General features: G+C 35.3%; 1 protein-coding gene across 2 annotated transcripts in view; it reads right to left on the bottom strand.

The window, feature by feature from the left end:
• PHF2 (PHD finger protein 2) overlaps nt 1-13,113 on the bottom strand; it is a 151,049-nt gene that overhangs the window by 51,587 nt on the left and 86,349 nt on the right. For both annotated transcript variants that reach the window (XM_087923896.1, XM_026724035.2), the window contains exon 2: nt 10,946-11,031. In XM_087923896.1, the coding sequence (XP_087780022.1) occupies nt 10,946-11,031 (86 nt within the window). The remainder of the gene's footprint in view (nt 1-10,945; nt 11,032-13,113) is intronic.

Raw genomic sequence — 13,113 nt, 5'->3', positions numbered from 1 at the left:
TTTTTTATAAAGCGAAATGTAAATTCTGGATAGAGTTCAGGCTTACTAAGCTATACTTTTAATCTCCACTGTTAAGAGCAGCACTTCAAATTGCAATGTAGAACATATCATATACGTCAAGGGCTGGTGCAAGATAAAATTAAATCATGGTACAATATATTATTTACCTAGGCTTTGAATCATGTATGAAGGAAGAAAGTCAGCCAAGGCAGATAACAAAAGCGTAATCTGTCTCTTTTCATAATGTTTATTTTATTGATTAAAATGTGCAATTGAAAAATTGATGAATTAAATCCTATTGCCACAATAAAGGCTCACTGTTTAGATGTTATTCAATAAGAAACAAAGGATGTGTCAGATCAGATTAAGGGAAGACATGAAAACTGAACTCTACATTTATAAGCCCTCATGATGCAACCCTTTCAGTCATTTATCATTCATGATTATGATGCTTAGATGGTAATGCAAGTTTAATTATATCAAAATTCATGGCCTATGAAAACTTACAATTTAGATATAATGGTTCTAGTGTGTGAATTGGATAAGGGCCGACAGTCATTATCATAAAAGGGTTCTCTGTATATAATTCCTGTTGAGGTATCTTCTCATCCTCTATGGATTCTGATTCTCATTTTATTTAACTTTCCTAAGGCAATTCCCAAACTTCTCTGCTTCGAGTCAGGGGGAAATATGAGTTATCTAACAGAACATTCAGAAATTTTAAAGCAAGAGGAAAGCATCCCTAATTTTCTATACAGAGAATATTTAAGAGATTCCTTTAGTAGTGCAGTTCCCAAAGTCCAGTTTCTTATCAACTCATTCAATGTACACATTTTCTTCAGGAGAAACTCTGATGCAATGGCTTTTGTGTTTCTTTTAACTACAGCTAAAATGGGGACTAATTGTAAAGATTTTAACTTTACAAAAACAGTGAGGAAATTTTCACTGAAGGGTAATGAGTGGCCTAAAATCACAAGTTTTCTTTGTAGCAGAGCGTGGGATGCTCTGACACTACGTTCTAACCACTTTGTCACTTTGTCTGTATCTATATCTGTGCCTGTGTCTACATACGTGCCTATTCATCAAGCCATTTCCTTTTGAGAGAATGAGCATTATACAAAGCAGAGAAAAAAGTACTGAGTAAAAGAAATGAAAGCCAGGAAGTAAGAGAAAAACAATAGAATTAAATACAATTTACATTAATATCATTTCCTATACACCTGTATACTTTCTAGACTTTCAAATCAATCTCGCCAACCTCTTGTCCGTACATCTTTTATATATTGCCTTTGGCCCAAAGTCAGCCTATTAGCTTCCGCAGTGTCCTCACTATAAAAAATGTGGAAACTTGTGATAACCATCTTGCTTAGCAACCAGGTTGCTAAGATGTAGAGTATTATCCCAACATGCTTGTCATGTAGCTGTAATGTGTGAACAGTCCCATAATTTTGTTCAAGATTTAACTACTAACAATCCAGCCCTCAAAATGTTTGCCAGAGGTCACATGAATTAAGACCTCTTTCAGGAGAAAACTTAGATCATGTTTTCTATCACAATAAAATTCACATGCAATTCTGGCTTCCTTGGGGCATTTTGTTTTCCCCAAGTTATTCAAGAAGTACATTTTTACCAAATGCATATTTATTCTACATAGTAGCCTTCCAAAACACCATTAAATCAAAATTATTGTTAATGTTGTATAAGGGAAATATTTTTCTAAAGTAGCAAGCCAGCAGGCTACAGTGGCAAAATAGAAAACACAAGAAATTATTTTTATATTGACATTTGGAAGGCATCCATCCCTGAAAGAGTGTGTGTCAGACATTCTTTTCATTTGTTTAAAAAAATATCCTGTAAGTGGCATAATAACAACAATCAGCCCTTATCTTTTGTACCTAAAATTCTGCAATAAATAACAGTGAGCTGACAAAATATGACAAGACAGAACATTTTTCTGACTTGCCCCCAAAATAAATTAAGTTCCTAATTAATTTACCTCTACATTCTAATTTTAAGCAAATCCTTTTATATACACCAGCCAAAATGTCATGAAAGAGAGAGCATCATTTGAAGCCTTCTTCAATCCAATCAAGTACAAACTATACAGGCATAGATAGACAATCCATTTAATATGCTTTTCTACAGTCTGGGAGGTAGCACAAAAGTAAAGTATCATTATATTTTCTAAGTAAACACCATCTCATTTCTGGAATGAAGATGAAGAGCAGGGCTATCCTCACAATTTTCTGAGGGCATTTAAGGCATGGAAAGGGGTCATTAGCTATGAGGGGAAAACATTCACCAATTGTTGCCCCTCTGGGCTGGGGAGGGCAAAAGTTTTGCCAGAGAGCTGAGATGTGAATCAACTTCTTGAGGAGCCACCTCCATAAAAAGTCAGATCCTTCAAAATTTCTTTGATCAGGATTTACTGAAAGAGGCTAGGTTGAGATATAATTACAGAAATCATAGCAACGAGGTTGTCCTCCCTGTTTAGAATTCAGTTTATGTTCAAGATTCCTATGGTAGGGATCCTCATCTCTTATTCAACTCCTGTGTCTCTTGAAAGTGCTAAGTTTAGAATGTGATTGATTTTAAATATGCCATCACAGGAGTTGTAGGCATTTGTCAGAGCTTTTTTTTAAATGTAAGTGCTTCTTTAGCAACCTTAGTGCAAACTGCCTGTCAAACAAAGGAAGTGGAAAAAGTCTTGGCTGGCAGGTTGGGCACTTTAGAGAAATCATGGTATATAGGACTGTCTAATGATCTTGGAGTATCGTAATCAACATAGAGGCTAAAACTATTAACTATTGACAAAGTAGCACAAGATCACTAGAGAAAGCAGGTTCCTTCTGATAGGTAAATCCCTTTAAACAGGTGGGGGTCTCCTAGTATTTGTAGCAATATTGATAATGATTGATAAGATGATGATGATGATGATCTTCCAATATCATCTCAATCCATCAGCACTAACCAAAATGCCAGGAAAGGGAACAATTACACAGAAAGGGGATGACTGGCAACTGAAAAGAATTAGCAAGTCATTACCGCGGCTTCAGGGACACAACCATTTATATAGCATGCTTTGTTAGAAGGCAGAAAACACTGCTTCCATATTGGATCAGAAAAAAAATACTTGGTTAAACTAGCTATGGATTGGGAATAAGAAGAAGGCTGTGACATGTAGATATGTTTTTAAAGAATGACTAGAGGATTGTTGTGCCAAAGTTAGATGTGTGGTTTTTTTCTTCTATGTAGAAGAAATTCAAATTCAGACTAAGGTTTGGGTTTAACAATATGACTCTTATAATAGACTAGACTAGAATATTCTTTATTGGCCAAGTGTGATTGGACACTCAAGGAATTTATCTCTAGTGCATAAGTTCTCAGTTGTACATAAAACTATAAAGTAATATAATCATGAGATACAATAGCGGAAGGTACTAGGAAAAAGAGAAGAATAAAAGTAATACAGCCCTACCACATGGGTAAATATCCTTCGACATATTATTCAAAGTTGTATTTTATAGTACAAAATTTTTATCTCAAGTGTTTCCTGATCAAATAAAATAGAAATAAAAAGGTTGTACAAATTTGTAACATGTTAACATGTTTCAGCTTTGATTTATAATCTATAAATCCCCTTATAACCTATAAAACTTATTTTTATTGACATGAGATGCTTTTGCAAACCTACCATGTTATTCAATGTTCTTTCAATCTCATCAAAACAACGTTATAGCCAAATTCAGTTTTAATATTGTGCAGATCATGACACCAAATGGCCTCTAGTCCTCTTGAAAGTAGTCAAAATAGTTCCAAATGTCTCAATTCAGGAAGTACCAAGGTTGTAGCACACTGAATCTAGCTAGGAGCCATTTAGTGCTTGAACTGCATATTTGGCTTCAGTTTACAGAGATTCAATTGCTTTTGCAATCATGAGGAACTTATTGCCCAGTTCATAGAATCATCAAGAGTCGGACTGATGATGGAGGGCGGAGCTGGCGTCGCGACAATACGGCATGCGATCTTGGAGGTCTGAGATCGCTACTGATAGCTTTGCTCCTGGACGGTCCTATCGGATCTAAACCATCCCAAAGAGATGGTGAAAGTGAAAAGTGCATCCTGTCGATCCCAGGGATACTGCAAAGTCCCTGGTAGATCCAGGAGAAGCTCTTCTTGCCAGAGGCAAAGAGGCAGCCATTACAGCTGCTGAAGTTGGGACAGCTCCGAAACGGAAGAGAGCAGAAAGAGAGAGTGTGCCGGTTTGGTGAGAACTTTATTCTAAGATCTGAAAGGACACCCTAAGGAAAAGAAAAAATCTGTAAAAGTTTTGACAGAAGTGATTAAGCAGCGATTTTAAACAGGAATGTCAAAGTAAGTTTTTTTTTTCTCATTGCTGGATTTTCTATATATCATCTTGTATTTTGAAACTGGACTGTTTTTTTCATTTATATCTATTTTTCTTCTTCTCCTTTTTGATTTTGTAATATTTTAGGCTAGAGGCTCCCTTTAGTTATTTCATTTTTAAAAAATATCTTTTTCTTTTTTTATTAATTCTTATTATATCCTGCCTGGAAAAGGAGTGGGAAAGTGAGAGCAAAGAAACTTTGTAACACTGCCAATTAGAGTCTTGAAAATATTCTATTTCTCTGTGACCAGACAAAACTGAGAAAGAAAGAACTGAGACTCTTTTTCAAGGACATTGCTATTGGATAAGATAGAGGGAAGAGCATGAGAGCAAAAAAGGTGATAGATTTTTGGAGAAGAGAGTTATAATAAGAGCTTTGGATAACCAAACAAAGTGCAGTATGCCCTTTTTACTTTTCCTAAGTTTTCCTAAGAACAAAAAACAGGGAAAACCGATGAAAAAGTGGAGAACATCCAACAAATGATGTTGAAGTATGATGAGAGATTCCAAAAAATTGAAGGAGAAGATAAACAAAGAGACAAGAAGATTGGAGATATTGATAATAGATTAACGGTGATTGAACAAGATAAAAGTGGTATGTTGAGATGAGAGATGGATAGATCAGAATTCTATCTTAGATTCCAAAACGTAGAGGAAGAAAAAGGACAAAACCTAGCTGAGATAATGATAGAAATACTGGCTGAAGCTTTGGAAATAACTCAAGAGAAGATGATGGATGGAATAGATGGGGTTTATCGAGTTTTCACAAGATATGCGATGAGAAATAGCTTACCAAGAGAAGTTCACATTAGATTTACAAAGAAAGCCATTAAAACACAAATATTGCAAGTGGCAAAAGAGAAAACATTGAAATACAAAGACAAGGAGATTGTGGTCTTGAAACAAATACCCAGAAAAGTGAGAGAGATGAGAAGAGAATACCGATTCCTGACTAAAATGCTACTTTAAAAAGAGGTGAATTATAGATGGCTGATTCCAGAAGGTTTAATGTTCACATGGCAAGTACAGAGACATAGAATTGACTCAGTTAAGAAAGTGGAATTAGCTTATACAGAATTTTTTGGAAGGAAAGAGGAAGAGGCAGAAAAAGAGATCTCACTAATTGAATTCCAAGAAATGGCGACTGAAAAAGAAGAAGGCGCAGTAGGTGGAAAGGTGGAAGCCAAAGAACAACGTGAACTAAGATCTATGAGAGTTGCCAAACTTAACTATAAAATAGAACCATGGAAGAGAAAAAATTGATTACAATTAATATATATGGACTTAACTCAACCGTTAAAAGAAGGAAAACCTTTCATAAATTAGAGAAATTAAAATTTGATATAATTTGTCTACAAGAAGTACATATTAAAAAAACAATATGAACAATTGTTGGTACAGCCAAAATTAGGGAAAATATTTACTTCCTTGACACAATCTAAGAAAAGAGGAGTGGTTTTATATATTAAAGAGACCAACCCAGCAAAATTGATCTATACCGATGATGATGGAAGAATACTAATGGTGGAAATAATGGACAATAATACGAAAACACTCCTGATTACAATTTATGCTCCGAATGACAAACAAGAAGAATTCTACAAAAAATTACATATGAAAATAATTGAACTGGACTATGCTAATATAGTTATGGTGGGAGATTTTAATGGAATTGTAGACAATAAATTGGACTATGTAGCACAGAAAACAATAAAGCAAAACAGAAAGACTCTCCCTAAATCTTTTTTTTAAATGGTAGATGAAATAAACTTAAAAGATACGTGGAGAGAAAGAAATGCTAAAACTAAACAATACACCTATTCAAATAGACACTTATCATGGTCCAGAATAGATATGATATGGATGTCAACAGAATTAATATCTAACATTCAAGAAATAAATATTGAAACAAGTATTTGGGCAGATCACAATCCAATGACAATTAAATGGAAAGGACAAAAAAGAAGATCTAGATGGACGTTAAATAATACTATTTTAAAGGAAAAAGACTTCACACAGTGGATGGAGAAAGAATTGGCTTTTTTCTTCAGAGAAAACAAAAAAGAAGATACATCAATTCAGAATGTATGGGATACAATGAAGGCATATGTCAGAGGCTTGATAATAGACTATACAGGAAAAGGAATACTATGAAAAGGCTAGCCACTAAGGCCCTAGAGGGTAAGCATAGAAGACTTGAAAAAGAGCTACAGAAAATGCCACAGAAAAAGGACATCAAGCTAAAAATGGATATAATTAAACACAAAATGGGTCAAATAGAAAAAGAAGAATTAGCACAGAAAATTAGAGGTCCTAAACAGAACTACTTTGAAGACGCAAACAAACCAGGTAGATGGTTAGCATACAAACTGAGAAAGGAGAAAGAATCAAGGAAAATATTGCAATTAACAGATGACCAAGGCCAAGTTTGCCATGGTAGCGAAGAGAAGAAGGAAATCATTCGAGACTTCTATGGGAAATTATATATGCAAGAGAATATTGATGAGGAAAGAGTTAAGCAGTACTTACAGAATGCTAATTTACCTCAGATACCTAAAGAGACTGAAAAAATGTTAGAAAGCAATATAACAACGATGGAGTTAACTGAAGCACTCAAGAAGCAAAATAATGGAAAGGCACCAGCCCCAGATGGACTTCTGGCAGAATTTTATAAAATATTACAAGAATCGTTGAATCTTCCATTGCTAGAATGAATGAAGTTATGTTAAAGAAGAAGATACCTAAATCATGGTCAGAAGCCTATATTACATTTATTCCAAAAGAGGAGGCTGACCCATTACAAATTAAGAACTATAGACCCATTTCTCTACTAAATGCAGATTATAAAATCTTTGCTTCGATACTGGCAGAAAGACTTAAAAAATATTTAAATAATTTTATCCATCCTGATCAAAATGGATTTCTGCCAAAGAGACAAATTAAAGACAATATGAGAGTAATCTTGGATATTTTGGAATACTAGGAGGCACATCCTGAAAAACAAATGGCTCTGATATTTCTAGATGCACAGAAGGCATTTGATAATGTGAATTGGCGATTCATGTTATTACTGTGGGAACAGATGGGTTTTGCTAGAAAATTTATTCAAGCAATAGAAGCTATATACTATAAGCAAACGGCAAAGGTAATGATAGAGGGAGAACTGACAGACTCTATTAATATAAGAGAAGGAACAAGACAAGGGTACCCACTATCACCTTTGTTGTTTGTGTTAACTTTGGAAGTGCTAAACAGAAATATTAGAGATGAGAAGCATATAAAAGGAATGAAAATAAAAAAGGAAGAATTTAAGCTGCAAGCATTTGTGGATGATCTGGTTTGCATCTTAGAAGACCCTGTAGAAACAGCATCAAAATTGATAAAAAAGATAGAGACATGGAAAGGTGGCTGGTTTGAAAATAAATAAAGATAAGACAAAGATTTCGACAAAGAATATGCTATTAAGACAAAAGGAAGAACTGGCAGATCTATTGAAAATTCAGGTCACAAATAAGATTAAGTACTTGGGGATATATTTGACAGCAAGATGTAGTACATTAAAAGAGAATAATTATATTAAACTTAAACAGCAGATAGCGCTAGATTTGGAGAAATGGGAAAACTTACAACTCTCACTAATAGGGAGAATTTCAACAATCAAGATGAATATATTACCCAGAATTTTATATTTGTTCCAAACAATTCCAATTAGGCTTGGAAAAGACTACTCTGAAGATGTAAATAAAATTGTGTTGAACTTCTTTATATATGGTAAGATAAGAAAGCGAGAATAAAATTAAAACTTTTGCAAGATGCTAGAATTAGAGGAGGATTTGGTTTGCCTAATTGGGAGTTGTACTACCAAGCTACAAATTTGATGTGGGTTAAGGAATGGATAACACTAAGAAATACTAGATTGTTGATGTTAGAAAGACATGATTTGTTGTTGGGGTGGCATGCTTTTTTATGGTACAAAGGAACTAAAACACGGGGGTATTTTAGAAGACATTATATACAGGAGTCTCTGTGGTTAAACTGGGAGAAGTTTAAAAGACAATGTTATTTGAAAATTCCAGTCTGGTTATCGACTATTGAAGCATTTTCGTATCCTATAATATATAACAAGGAACAAACAGTTAGATATGGGGAAATACTGAATGAAAAAGGTGAACTTAAATCTATGTAAAAACTAGAGGAACAAGGTATAAAGATGAATTGGTTTTCATATGCATATACATTCAAAGTATGATAAAGATTCTAAAACAGAAGGTTTCTATGATAAACTGACTGACTTAGATAAGATTTTGACAGGTACTGATGAAAAGGTGATTAAAAAATTGTATGGATATTTATTTGAAATTAAACTAGAAGAAGAACAAGTTAAAGAAACTATGACTGCTCTGGGGAAAATGTTGGAAATGTTATCAGACACCTGGCTCATATTACCGTATGTGCTGGACTTGTGTGGATGCTAAAAAACACTGGACTAAAATCCACATGTGGTTGGAAAAAATGACAAAAAAACATATAGACTTGAAACCAGAGATATTTTTATTGGGAATTTTACCTGAAATATATAGTAAAGACTTGAAATACCTGATTGTAAATGTATTATCATATCTTAGATTTTCTATATAATGTATTTGTATAAAACAGTTTACAAAAAGAAGCCATCTGTTGTGAATCATATATTCAAATGCTGGAACACTAGCATATGTATGTATGCATTTATAGACTGTTCAAATCCCCAGTATTGGGAGACATGATGGCTCAGAGACTTAATGACGCTGGAGATGGTCTCAGCTCCAGTGGTTAGAGCCCTAGCACTACCTGACAGTCATCTCAGCTTCTGTCCACCTAATAGCTTGAAAGCATATTCTATGCAAATAAATAGATAAGTACCATTTGAGCTGGTGCTTTGTGCAGGCAGTCTGATTCCTGATGACTCTGAACCTTCCTGTTTGTGGCGCCAGTTTGCAAGGCAACTCCGGCAAGGGAGGAGACCTTGAATGACACTGCAGGAAGAGCCACTCATTTTTCTCTCTGGTGCAAAGGCAGATCCACCTTCTGCAGTGCACCTTGGGAAGTGTGCAAGCGTTTCCTGTAACAGGGCTGCTACCTTGGCAAGCCAAACTCCTCCTCCTCAATAGCAGTGTAGTCTCCTGGCTACTGTAACAATGCCATACACTAATAGTTATAATAATAAACCCCAATATGCTTATCATAAACACTGAAATAGTATAGTTGGTCGTCCTTTCAAAAAGTTTAGACCTTTTTATTTTGAACATCAAAAATATAGATGATGTTTTTCAAAAGTAACAAGAGAGGTGGAATTTGTTTTTTAAAAAATATGCTGCGATTGATAACAGTAAAACATATCTGAGAAACAGCTAATAGTACTAGCAAACCACATACCATTTTGACAATGAAAAATAGAAAAAAGGGCACCATAACATATTATTCCCTCTTTATTTAATGTATCACTAGGGTTTTCACAGATGTAATCTTAAATTGTACAATAAGTAATCCAAAAAAAGTATTTTATGTAATAGTATCTACCTATCTTTCAACTGCTGATTCACATTCATTCATTCAATAACTGAAGTTTATTTTTCAGTCATAATTTTAAAAAATCACATGTATTGCTCTGTTATTAGGGAAGAAAACCATCCAAGGAGCCAAAAAAGAAAATTAACATTTTATTCCTTATAAGGAGGTCATTATTGACAAGGGAGATTTTCTGTCACAATGCTTCTTTCCCAGATAACTTATTCAATCTGAAAATTATTCCCTTGACATGAATCCTTTTAGATGTTCACATTCTGAAAGAGCGTTTACATTTTCAATTCTATTTTAAAAATGTAAATGTTGAGACTTTATAATATATTCTTACTGCTTGCCCAAAACAGTTTGCTACATTATGTCAAACACAAAATTATTATTAATATAATCTTAACCATATTGAGTCACTTTAAATTCTCTTATGAGCAGCCCAATCCTATTCATATTTATTTTGAAGTATATTACAATGATTGTGGTGGTCCCAGTAAGGCAGACAGATAGACAAGATTATTCATTGTGTCAAAGGTTCTTTTTCAAGAGGCAACTGGACTTTCTTGCTTTTTTATTTGAAAATGTTTTGCTTCTAAGAAGCTTCCAAGAAGATTCTTCTCTAATTCTCTCTCTCCGCTCTACCTCTCCCTCTCTCCTTCTCCCTTCTTCTGTCTCCTTCTCTCTCTCCCCCCACTCTTTTTCCCTCTTTTCCTCTCTCTCTCTCTCCCCTTCTTTCTCTCCCTCCCCCCCCTCTAGTATTCGTGTGTGTGTGTGTGTGTGTGTGTGTGTGTGTGTGTGTTTTCTTTCACACACAAATCCTATGAACCAACTCATATCCCTGAAACATTAAAATGCCTGATTAGCTTCTCTTTTTTAATATTTGTAAATAATACCATGAATTCTAGTAAAATTTATTCAGGATAGCAAATACCATAAAGTCAGTTTTTGGAAGAGGAGAATGATCTGACCAAAGAATATACTTACAAGTAGATTTTCCATGGGTTTTCTCACAATTTGGACAGTGGTAAATATCAATATCTGGTGCCTCATCTTCTTCTACACCAACACAGCTGAAATTGATTAAAAAAAACAAGTCATTGATAAACAACAATGTTAAACAAGTAAAATAATCAGATACTTCAAGATACAACAACTCTTATGTCCAAGGTCCAACCTTCTTAAATTCTATAAGAGGACCTTGGCTGACTCTTTATGACCTTTGTTGGTTTTGTGTGGCACGGAGAAATTAATATACTTCAATCTCCCGACTAAGATAATGTGTCAGATTGCAAGTGGTCAAGTGGACCTTGGTCACAGGAATAGAGTGCAATAGCATAGCTGTTTCTTTGTTGTAGCTAAATTAAATGTCAAAAGTCAATACCAAAGACATGCATATTTTTCAACTGAGTAAAGTTAGGCAATAGGGACCACTAATTCTTAGTCTAAATTGGTATTTTTTATTTATTTAAAGAAGTAAGCAACATTCCCCCTTCCCCCAAAATTATACAGTGAGTGCCATTGGATGAGAATTGGTCCTATCTTGTATTTTTTACTTGTTTTGAAAATGCCATTTTAATCCATGCTTTGCTCCATATGGATTATCCTTATGGGGTATAGGAAGCTGTTATTTATGACGGCTACAAATATAGAATTATGATGATACTCTAAAATTATGGTGTTTACTCCCCGTTTTGTTTTCCCTTAATAGATTATAGCTGCAAAGGAAAGCAGATTGAGTCTGAAAATCAAAAGATGCTTCTGCTGAATAGTTAAAAATTGCTTAGTCGGTCACATTCACAGCAAATAAAGTCTTAACATACTCCAAGAATTACTACTGCAGTTATTGTTTCAAATGCTTAGAAACACACATCTGTATAGTTACACTTTTTTTCTGACTACCTCCCTCCTCCCTCCCTCCCTCTCTCCCTCCCCACCCTCTCTCTCTCACACACACACACATACGAAAATCTAGCAATACCCAAATAATTTGAGCAACCAATTTTAAGTATGAAACTTCATGCATATACACCTATTCAATATAATTTGCTCTGAATACCAAAAATGAAGTTTTAAAGAACAGAATTCTATCAGAGCAGAGTAAAATTGTATCTTTAATAATTCTGGAAAATCAAAATGAAGCAGTGTGCTGACTTTATCAATTCACCCCTTTTCTGACACCTAATTATATATAATTTATTTACAAGTCATTTATCTAACTTGTACTAAGTATTTCACTACCAAAATCAATTTCTGCTGCACAGAGATGGACATCAATACATTTTGAGTGTCAGAAATATATCCCATATTCAGAACACCCACTGAAGTTAGTAGCCTGCAGTATGATACAACACTGTGCTGTCATCTGAATGTAGCCCGGTAAAGAAACAAGACAGCAAAGGAACCACATATCCAATGCTAAGACCTGTCCTGCCCCTGTCAGAATCTGATTCAGAGGTGGAGGCCGAGCAGCTGACAGGGAGCGGGAGTGTGGCTCTGTTGGCTGTGGAAGAAACTGGGGAAGGGCACAGTCCAACTGGGCAGAGCAGGGAAGAAGCAGAGCAAGGGAGAGGGAATTCGGAGGAAGACCCAGGCCACCCCCTCTTCATCCTAGGGCATGCAGGGAGGAATGGAGAAGGGAGGGAGTTTCCGGGGCAGGAAAGGGGCCTGATTCCCTTCATTATCTGCAGCTGGGAACAGTGTTTAAAAAGGAAAGCTGCACACAGCAACTTGTTGGAAGCAAATCATGAGTTATCTGTTATTGTCGAAGCTTATCTGGGTTCCTGGCGTCTTCCCAACTGTATGTGTTTTGTTGGCCTTTCAAGTCTGCAATTCCTTATCCTGCCCTGTCAAGTTAATTGCTGCAGCGTGGTTTGTGTGGATTTTTATTTACAGCTTGTATGTACTTTGTTTTCAGACTGAATTTCCTCCACTTAAAGACTGTTCTTGGGAGAGTTTTTTCTCCAACCGAAGGTAACCTGGACACTGGGGGCAAAGTTAGAGGTATTAAAAGGATTCTTCTTACTTATGTGACTGTGTTGACTTTGTGCCCCGCCGCAGGTCATCACAAGACCTTTCTCACAGGGCATCGGGTTAAAAATCATCTTGAGGAGAAAGAGTGGAGCTGATCAAATAGGTGAAGGAACTGGTAGCCT

Source organism: Pseudonaja textilis, chromosome 2 (assembly GCF_049901715.1).
Source record: "Pseudonaja textilis isolate UNSWEBS1 chromosome 2, rPseTex1.2, whole genome shotgun sequence".
Classification (NCBI taxonomy): domain Eukaryota; kingdom Metazoa; phylum Chordata; class Lepidosauria; order Squamata; family Elapidae; genus Pseudonaja; species Pseudonaja textilis.
This window is presented reverse-complemented; position numbering and strand designations above follow the sequence as displayed.